Consider the following 11178-nt stretch of genomic DNA (forward strand, 5'->3'; position numbering starts at 1 on the left):
ATAACATCCATATCTGAGCCTTGTTAATATATTCAACACATACCCAATTCAAACTTTCCAGAAGAATATCATGGCCAGCTGGTGAATGGCAGCTCTGTCCATGTCTTCCTTGCAGCAAAGATGATTTCACAAAGACATGTTCAAGTCCTCTCTACAATGGATTTGCCCAGAAATAATTTATTCATCAATTTAAATAAAGTGGTTATATTGATAGGAAATAACAGGTGTATTATAAAAGAATATTTATTTTTAACCATCCATTTCCAAAGCACGTTTATAGCAACCAATAAAGCTTCATTAAAAATATCAACTAATACAACAACGCAATTACATCAACTTAATAAAATGCTTTTCCATGAAATATCAGGAGCAAATATGAAGCACTCTTTTTCATGCTGTAATAGGCTTCACGTTTTGCTATAAAAACTCCTTTCCTTGAAGTTATGTCCCGCATAAATTGTATTGCTCAATCACATTATAACAAAGGATTCTTTTTTTGGTATAGATTTTATTAGTTTTTATAGGGTTAGAAATAAGGTGGGGTCGGGGTTAGGGTTGGGATTTGGGTTAGGATTAGGGTTGGGGTTTCTCCAAATGACATTCTCAATATTTAGCAAACAGCATAATGTCTGGGTTCATAATAGATAATAGTTAATTATCATAAACAATATGTTAATTAATCACTCAATAGCCTCCTTGCTAATATATATTCAAAATTACATATCACATTCCTTACTCTCTAACTCGTTTTTTCTAGCCATTGATAGAAATTATCCGTTCTAAAGTACTCTTGAGTCTTCTTTCTCTCTAATCTTTAAAGTCAATCTATCAATTTCTGCACACACTAGAATTTTCTTAATTAGTGCTTCTTCAGCTGGTTAAGAACAAAGGATTCTTGAGGGCAGGAGTGAGTGTTATTTTATATTTTACTAATGGCTTGCATGCAGCTTTGGGCCTTGGGAAAAGTTATCTAACATCTGCTTTCAGTCTTTTTCCATCTACCAATTGTGTACCTATTTCTCTTTATGGAAGAAAAAGACATGGAAAACGAAGTATGGTCATCACAATGGCTATCTGCTATTCATGGCTGAAAGTTCATTGCCATTAGTTCTGAAGACTTGTACATCATTCAGCTAAGAATTTTGGGATGCTTAGATACCATAAGCAACATGTCCATATATCTGCATTGGCATTGATTGATTTCAACAGCAATGTAAATATATAAAATGGGAGGATTGCTTTTATAATGAAAAGAGAATAGTTAATAATTCATTCAGGAAAAATAGTTAACAAGATTATAGAGATTATTCATACTGCAAATTAACAAGAATGTGAAGAATTTAAAGACTTCAAATGTTAGCTGGTGTTGACTTTTTTTTCTTTGAAGGTGGCAATCCTAGGTTTGTAGAATAGATTGGAAAACTGGAAAAAAATCCCAAAGAAGGATATGGTTATATTTTTGCCAAAGTGTGTACATTTGTGTGGTTATCAAGTGCTTGAGTTGAGCAGTTCTTTGGCTTAAAATATATCTTTTTTTAATTATAGAAGAATTTTTGGTGGGTCTTAAATGTTATCTTTGTCAGGACATAAAGGCTTACGCATATGTTTATTTTATCCATTTTTATGTCATTCATTGTGTGTCGTTTACATGTTTGACTGTGCTTAATTAGTAGGATGGCAGCTAGGCAAGTAACCAAAGTTAAACTTGCCTTTTAATACTTGCAAGATAGTGATGTATGCTAAAATAGGTTTTCTATAACCATCAGTCTCTTATATTGTATCCCTCTTAATAAGTCTGTAAAACAAGATGCTTTGGGGGATTATATGAATTACTGTATCAATTATTAATTTCTAGTACTCAGATTTCATATAGCTATGATGTATTTCTTTCTTTATTTAATTGGGACCAGACTTTTTGACTAGGATCACCGATTGCACTAAATGATAGCTGTTTAACCAGTGCTTCTTAACTAATAAACAAATCTGGCAAGTTCAGGTTGAATCGGCTAAGCCAAACCTAAACAATCTATATTACTCTTGCATTTTTTAAAAACTATTCCTTTTTTTTTAGAAAAACTATTTTACTATTTTGGATGTACTTATTGATGGGAAGGAAACAAAGGCAAAGCAACTTTCGTTATGGATAGGCCTAACTGGTGTCTCAGCATGCTTTCTTTGACAAATCAAATTAATTAACTGGTTGAATTAAAATACATTTCTAGGAATTGTAATGGTAATCATATGCTTCACATTATCAATATTCAAGAATCAATGACTTCTCCAAAACTGGTATGATTTTGCATGGCTTCAGTAGTATTTTTCAGTAGTGAATCATAGGGCAGACTGAAATTAAACTTCTGTTCAGTATTTATCTTCTTTTGTTCCTCCACACTATCAGGTTCTTCAATCAGTGTTGAGCAATGCAAGCATGTAGTGTCTGAGCTCCAAGACAGCATGCGTAAGGCCATCCAGATATATCACATGGTAAGCCACCTCTTTGTTTCTGTTAGATCTAACTGCTTATGTATAAAGCCACGTTATTAGTTCAAAAATATATAGCTAAGGATAGGAGCAAAAAAAATAATTCCATTAAAGAGCAGACATCTGTTCTTGTTCTTGTGTATGATTAGAAACCAGATTAACTATAGTAGCAAACTAGAAGGTAAGCTGAAAGAATTTCAAGCTGCTGACCAGCTATACCGAAGCCCAAAATATGTATTATAATTATGTATTCATAAGATTTTAGCAGCTCCTTACTTTTTCTTTACTTGCAAGTGACCAAAAACCATTCAGAAGCATCAGGAATTGCATTTGTTTGGCTTAATTTTTAAAATTCATCAGAAGTGGAAGAAGACAAAATATTGTTGTTTTTAAACAATTACAGGTAGCTCTTACTTACCAATCATTCATTCAGTGAACACTGGAAATTGACGGTGCTGAAGAAATAATTTTATGGCCCAGTTATATAGCCATTTATCACCATTGTAGTATTCTCGGTGGGGTGAATATAATTACAGTCAGTACACATTGGCCTTCACCTGCCCTGTGTTTCCCTTTCCCCTTGTAGAGCAGAGAGATTGGAGAAAAACAGATTGCCAGAAAATAAGCTGTTTGTTCTTCTATACATTGAAGACAATGTGATTGCACTAGCGGCCTGGTGCTGGGGGATCATGGGCATGCTGTACAAGCAGTTTACAGTATTCTCTTGCAATCTCTTTCTCTCCAATCTTTCTATTTTGCAAGAGGGTGGGGAGAAAAAAACCACAAGTAGCCAATCTCTTCTTGCCCTTCTCTTCCTGCTCTCTAATCCTTCCCTTCCCCCCTCCACTGCAGACCAAAGAGATTAAAGAGGGATTTCAAGAGAGTGTGCTCTACATCAAAAGCAATGCAATCATGTGGCAGCCTGGAGCTCAGAGCCATAGACATAAAACTCACAGTATTCTTTTGAAATCTCTTTTTCTCCAATCTCTCTCCTCTGTGAGGGGCGGGAGGAGGAGGAAAAAAAGCAAGAAATTTAGGTAGGCAATCTCTCTTTTGCCTGACCCTTCCCCCCTCCCCAAATCCATATATCTGAAGAATGCCCAGATTGAAGAAGGGTGACTTGAATTTTAAACACTCTTCTATGATTGCAAGTGATAATCTTGCAACGTAGGATTTGCTGCTGATAGTTATTTATTTATTCCTTTGCTTTTCTAAAATTAGCTGTAAAACAAGCCGATTTGCATTTCTTTTTCAGGTATCTTCTGACATGGAATCTTCACCTGACAAAGATGAGATTGCTGGTCTCTTCACTGAAACTTTCTCTGTAATGAAGAGAGATTTGGATTCCCTGAAAGATGGCAAAGGACTTCAAAGGAAGAAAAATCAACTGAAGCAGCCACAAAATATAGTTGGGATGCCATTAGGGGAGAGCAGTGGTGGAACTTTATCTAGTCCTCGGCATTTTGGAGATGACCAAACTCTTGCCTTGTTGGAACAATATTCAGAGTTACTGCTACAAGCTGTTGAACGACGTATGGATAAAAAACTTTAATTATAGTTTTCAACGACACACACACTTTTAATGGAATGCTGAGAACCATACACAAAAACTGATGGAACTTTATCATATTGACAACTTGAAATAATACTTTGGGGTGTTTTTTTTTTAATCCAACGGGCAAATTTCCTTTAACAGAAACAGTTCTGTCCACATCTTTTTAAAATGTGCTGGTCACAGTACTAATCCCCTTGTGCCTATCTCCTCCATTAAGAGTGTTATAAGAAATATTTGGCTTAAAAAACATTCTAGCAATTAAAGGGAATCAGTCCAAGGGTGGCCCAGCCTGAAACTGCTGACTTAATAGAATGAGATCAAGATGAAATAAGGTTTGTCCCTTTGCAGTGTTATCTCAAACTAGGCATAGACTATTAAAACTTTTATTTATTAATTTATTTTTGCAATTATAACTCTGAAACTTTTTACCTGGGTTTTGTAGTTATGGTTATTTTGACATGTTTTCCACATTTATAGTGAGAGAGATTTGATACAGTAAACATATTGATGGAACAGCAAATAGGTTATAGAACTGCTTTCTGTTGTAGCCTGCATTACTAAATTTTGCTTCCTTATTCCTTTTTTATTATGCCAATATGTTTTATTTTAATTTTGTATTTAGCATTATGATCACTCTGCTTCCATTTTCTGTTTAAAGAAAATTCTGTGCTCTACTTTTCATTGACATTTGTTTCCACAAAACATCTGTCCTTTGGCTCAGCTTCTAGGGATTTGTTACAAAGCTTGTTGGTTAAAGGAAAGGCTTTTTAAATCTGACTAGTTGTACTTTTCTCAAGTTTTATGTAAAGCTAGATCTATCAGAGTCAAATTGATGCAGTTGAATAACTCCAATTTTTAAAATTCTTACTGCTGGGTTATGTCAATGGCGTTAGCTACTGGACTCAAGACGTTATGACTGTTCTGTTTTCGTGGATATAGAAATGTAGAAAGATTGATATGTTGGGGAATGGATAGTGATAGAAAACAGTCACAGAACAGACTGATGAAAGCTTCTAATCAATACATCTTCTGGGAAAGCTTCAGATATTCCTAACTTCCCAAAAGAGAGATCCCCTTTCTCTGTCTATGGCTGAAATTTGAAAACAATCATAAAGTGTGAGTGTTCAGGAAATATTGATTGCTATGACATTATTATTCTATTTCCTTTTCTCCCTTACATTGGAACATAACTAAAGCTGCATGAAATATTACTGTGTTCTACATTATGCCAGGCTTCTCCAATTTCATATCAATTAGCACATTGCCCTTGTTCAAATAAAGAAGAAAGTAAGTGCAGGTATACATACTTTCAGCTACGGTACTCTTTGTATTGAATTATTAATCCTAACATGTCTGAAGTATTCACTGATAAAAAAGAAACCATTTTAAAACAAAGTTATAAAACATTCATACGATTCTTTCAGGTTAGACAATGGAGGTGTCTCTTACTGCTGATCTGATCATTTTAATAAATAGCTTTACTTTATAGCCTAGCCTTCCTCTTCTGCCTCCTAGATTTGTTGAGGTTAAAGCAACTTTGTGGAGAATTCCTAGCCAGCATGGCCCAAATTAAAATTCTGAAGATTTGTGCTCATAGTCAAATCTAGAGGGCACCTTGGTGGAATAGGCTGAGTGGCTTTTCCACTTGCATTTTGTAAACTGTTATGTGAACATCTGTCTTCACTGTCCATCTGTGGTATAGCTTTTTGTCTGAATCTTGTTGACTTTCATTCAGCACCACTGCAGTGTTAAAGAGATCTGCAGAGCTGTTCCCATTTTGGCTGTCCACTGAACTCCAAGGCTGGGGACTTGGGGCAGCTAGTGCTGTTTAATTATGTCATTTCTGGATTTGTTTAGATAATTCTCTGAATAGATTTGAATGATAGTTGATGCGCTTCTTAAAACTGAGCTTTATCTTTCCAGCTATAGATGCTTGAATTCAGAGATACAAAAGAACTCAGGATAGACTGCTGGAATATACTCTTAATTTAAGTGAAAACTAAGGTGGCTATTTTCTACATATCCATGTCGGGAAATGTCTTAACAGCCAAAATGTCTTCTTCCTTGTTCATATCTAGACTGTAAAAAGTGTTCAATGCTCAGGAATCTTTCCTATGCTGGGACACATACACTCAGGTAAAGAAGTCATGCTTCCAGATATCCTGTGGCATGAACAATGAGGAATTCAGAGTGTCTATTCAATCTTGACAGGGTCAAACATTCAAATGTCTTTGGAAATAAAGTCAACTTGCTGATAATTTATACCTCAAGCATTAATGAGTAATGATTAATCAGGGACTGCCTTGGATAAGAGGCAACATCTAAACCCCTGTTAATTTCAAAGCAGTTTCCAGTGATTAAGTTTCATTGTGTTATTCTGAGATCAGGAACTATTTATTTTCATACACCCAGGCAGGAAAATATACTGTAATACAGATGGGGACTTGGATGTGTACTAGAACTGTAGTTTTGTGAGTCTTGAGTAAGTAGATATTTGAGGAGAAATGGATAGGCCTGTAATTTCTAATATTTAAAGGCATACCGAAGGCTTCTAGAAAAGTTATAGGATTGAGAATCAGTTGATTCAAGGAGCAAAATAGAAATGAAAAAGTTCTGGAGTGGAAAAGAGACATTGTAAGTAGAGTTAGCAGTTAAACAACAATGTAAATGAGTTTGTAATTAAGAATTTGAGATATGTTTGTCTTTTCAAGTGCCCTTTATTTTCCCTCTAACATTTATGATTTGGGCATTGGGAATGAATATTCTCAGCCAATAAAATTTCTCAAAGCCATTTGAGTTCCATGAGATTCTGACCTCCCTTATTTTCTCTTTTTGGTCAAGAAGAACCAGGAGAAAAGCCTACATGTTCTCCATGGAAAATACTTGATGTAAAATACACTTTTTACTCATTGGTGGCACCTTATAGTAATTCAAATATAAACTTTGGAGCATTGCTTTTTAAAAAGTTGGATTATAAGATTTTGTGACAGTAAAATGTCAGCTAGCATACTTTTTGTTCTCAAGTGCATGAGGTTTTTCTGGTGTTGTTATAGATGTTGATTAGCCCTTTAAAGAAACTTCAACATGTTATCCAAGGGGAGGAAAAATATAAATGCAGTATTTCAATCTGTTCTATTTCTACTGTTTTTTAATGTATGCATGCAATTTATATATATATATAAAAAATAAGAGAGACTGTAAAAGATCCATTTCTGTCATATTTGCATATTGTCTCTGTGTTTTCTGAAATGTTTCTTAATGTGATTTAAAGTTTCTTACACTATTTCTCTTTTCAAAGATAGCCTTTATTTTAAAAAAATATTGTGCATGCAAATCAGACCTATCCCTGTTTCTATACAAACACAGGAAAACTTTCAAAGGCAAGAAATATGTGCACACCAGTTATAGATATATGTATCTGGTGTTTCTACATATGAATATCCTGTTACGTACCTGTACTTACTTGTTTTCTTTTTTGTGTAAATGTCTTTTTGATATTGGGGCATATTCATTTCTCATTTTGATTCAGACCTTATTCATCCCAAAGAAAGAACAGAGGGCAGTGTTTTAAAACATAAACAACATTGTCATGTATGTGCACTCAGCCACTGGATCTACAGAATCCAATATTTAAAATATTACAGATTCAGAATGCAAAGCAACTACTGTAAGGCCCTTCAGGTATTGCTGATTAAATTGTTCTTTCTCTAAATTAAAAAAAAAGAATATTCTGTATTATGTGTAAATAATAAGCTGAAGCTGGGCTGCTTATATATTGGGCTAACCTGCTATAAATTAGGAATACAGTAAGCCATGTCTACACAACATATCTTTAAGCCTAGGGTACAGATAGCTTTTATCTGTATTCTTTCAACACTCCCTTTTTATTTTACACATGTTTAAAAGGAGAAAACATCCCTAGACCTTATTTATAAATGGTGTTTTGTATCTTGACTTTAAGGGAAAATGAACCTTTTAAAATGTCCTTTTTTAATTATTTGAAAATTGTTTTAATGGTTGTTGGGGATTTGCACTGTGAGCAACTTTGGGGGGGGTGTTTTTAATTCTGCATTCATTTGTATTCAATGTTTAAATTTCAATAAACAAATTTATTGTTACAAATTTATTTTCGTGCTATTGTTTGCTATGATTTTGTTAAGGCAATTGATGAACTCAGTGGGGCTACAAAATAAAGTGGAATAAGCTACATTTCCCCCGGTAATTTCAAACTAAGAAAACAGGCAAAAGTTCCTTAACATATCTCTAATTATTGTTCTATAAATCAGTTTCCTGTGCAGTATGTGCAGATGTACATTTTTCTTGTCAACCCTCTCAAGATGATATCCATGGACCAACTGTACAATGGACTTAAAGGGAGAGAGAGAATATTACCAAGCAAGTAAAAATTAGTATAGTAAGCAGAGCCAATTTTGTTTTCATATGTTTCAGCAACGATCTGTTAGCTAACCTAGTTATAATTGGGAGAAACATTAGTAGAAATGTACTGTATACAGAAAGCAAGATTTATATATTTTCTTGTGTGCCAATATGGTACAGATGGTAGTAATCATAGTAATAGTTATAGTTTTGCTATAGAAAATACTTTGATTCCACAATACAGCTCAGGAGTCAAGACTGATTCAAAGGCACTATTTATTAATTAATCAAATTTATATAGCTGCTCATCTCACAAGAAGTGACTAAATGATATTAGATATTTTTGCATTTGCATATTTTAAACATTTGCACTGTATGTTTGCATGTATATGTTTTACAAATAAACCCTTACGTATGGAAACGAATAGGAGAGTCACCTTCAGCAAGATGAGCAGCATACCAGTCAAATAAATATAAAAAGTGAAATAATAGCAACAACCATAAAAACAAATTGGGACAGCAGAAATGCTAATTTACAAATAACTGCAGTGCAATTGCTCCTTTGTTGGAAAGGTAGTGAGTCTCGACTCGGCAGGATTATGCACTGTGATTAAGGTAAACTAAATGAGACATATTCCTTAATCATAATTGAATTTGTGGTCTGGATTGGGATGACAGTATTTTAATTGGGTTGTCAAAACATATTTTAATGATTATATATTTTAACTTTGGTTTAGGAGTGAGCTCAAACAGCATCCTTTGAACCAATTTTAGCATACTGCAGCTTGCTTTTGCCATTTTTCTGCCAACAAGTGAAATCTAATTAGGACTTTTCAATTTAGGCAGTTGTGATGATTGCAGTGTTTGTAATTTTTTTCTTCTGTGCAAATAGTGTTGTGTTGGTCAGAATCAGTGCCATACCTTGAGAGCCTTCCACCTCCCTTGGAATTCTACAGAGAATGGATCTGCCCAAACATTTTTGAGTTTTTCACTCTTTTTATGATGAACTGAAAACCACAATTGAGATTCCCTCAGTATCAAAGAACCTTTTTATTGCTGTGGCCCAAAAGAATTGTGTCATCTCTAAATGTGACTAATTGTTACATGTGTGTGGGTACTAACATGGGTGAACGATAGCCTTGGGAAGCACATGAAATAAAGTTTACTGCTCTAACTAGTCAAAATCTCACTTGAAAAGCCACTAATAGACCCAATGTGTGGACTCTGACCACTTCCATAGGGAGAAACCTGGTTTTTTTAAAAAAACAGAAGGTTTTGGTAAAGCCCTTGGGGAGACTTAGGTGTGAACATCTCTTGTAGGTGAGCACCTCAGCATCGTTTTAGTAGATTATCACCGATTTGGCCCAACCCCCAAATTCCCTGGCAAACATTCCCCAACTGTCTACCTTATGGACCAATCTAATGGATGCAACCCTTACCTTGACCACCCCAGACGAACCTGCTACTTGGGCAGAAGATGGAATGTATAGTTTAACAGAATTATTAGACTGCAAACTGTATAATAAATACTTACAAATGAAGGGAATTTAGAATAGCAATGCTGTTTTACTTCTCTATACTACGCTTGCACACATACAAAGAGATAAAGAAAATTGGTTAAAATAACACTACAAAAGAAAGTTTTGTGAAAATAAGGAGGGTATGGTTTTCCTTTTATACGCTGCTGCCTGCGTGTGGAGGAAATACACCCAGCTTCTTCGGAAACCTGGACAGTTGCCATGGATACAAGCTGGTTTGGAGAGATCTTTGGTGATGGGCAAAGAGAATTTTTTTCTGGTTATGTTAGCTTTTGGAGGTCTTCTGGTTTTGCCATGTTTGATTCCTGTTATCCAAAGAACAGTTACTTCTACCATCTTTGGGATGACGGTCATAGCATCCTCTGTAAGTAGGGATAAACCCCATAAGCCAGCCATGGTCCTGACATAACAAAGGAATAGACATCATTGGCAACAGAAAGCATTCTGTTACAAAATTAAAAAGGGATGAATGAAGGGATCTGTAACTGGAACAAAAAGAAATTGTTTAGCCGAAGTATTGCTGTCTTGCTTTTGTAATCAGCGTTTTGCATGAGGCACAAATTTCATGCAAATGTGGGAAACATGTACATGGATGGGATGTACTGAAGGAGCGAATAAGGGAGCGTACAGGAATGATTGATGTCTTCCTTATGGTGTAATGGCTCTGTTTTCTGATTTTCATTGGCTAACAAAGTTTATAAAGCAATGCTACTAACTTTCTAAGATGTGGCACTTCTGGATGTAACTCTGCTAGCGTTCCAGATTGTTTGCCACCCAGCTGTTTTATTTGATCAATTAAAGCATCGTTTCCTCAAGAAGCCTCCGTTTGAGTTGCCTGATTAGACTTTGAATAGTATCCCAAATTTAAGTTAAGGGCCAGGGACCTTGCACCCTGCGTGGAAATACAAAACAAAATCCCATTTATCATCTCAGAATATTAGACTTTTTCCATGCAATCTGATTAACTGGGCCAGTATGGCACCCAATTTTCCCTAATCTCAAAAACTGCTAAATACGCTCGGGGTTTCTTAAAACGTCTTTGGGAGATTCCAGATGTGAAAATTACTGGACCGTCCCAAAAAAAAAAAGCCATACTGAGATTAAGACGTATTGGTCGTTTGCACGACACCCTGAAAAAGTCGTTGCATGAACGCGGCCGCCACCAGGCACTGGTGTCGAGTTGGGGGCGGAGCCTCAGCGGAGCCCGGCAATGGCCCTGGGCTCGTG

At 35.4% G+C, this 11178-nt stretch overlaps 1 protein-coding gene across 2 annotated transcripts in view; it reads left to right on the forward strand.

Moving 5' to 3' along the window:
- MAPKBP1 (mitogen-activated protein kinase binding protein 1) overlaps nt 1-8148 on the forward strand; it is a 135100-nt gene extending 126952 nt beyond the window's left edge. For both annotated transcript variants that reach the window (XM_081312655.1, XM_081312656.1), the window contains 2 exons: nt 2399-2484; nt 3737-8148. In XM_081312655.1, coding sequence (XP_081168781.1) covers nt 2399-2484; nt 3737-4033 — 383 coding nt within the window. In that variant the 3' untranslated portion in view covers nt 4034-8148. The remainder of the gene's footprint in view (nt 1-2398; nt 2485-3736) is intronic.
- Nucleotides 8149-11178: the final 3030 nt, after the last annotated feature.

This window comes from Vipera berus (assembly GCF_964194415.1).
Source record: "Vipera berus genome assembly, chromosome: 1".
NCBI classification, from domain to species: domain Eukaryota; kingdom Metazoa; phylum Chordata; class Lepidosauria; order Squamata; family Viperidae; genus Vipera; species Vipera berus.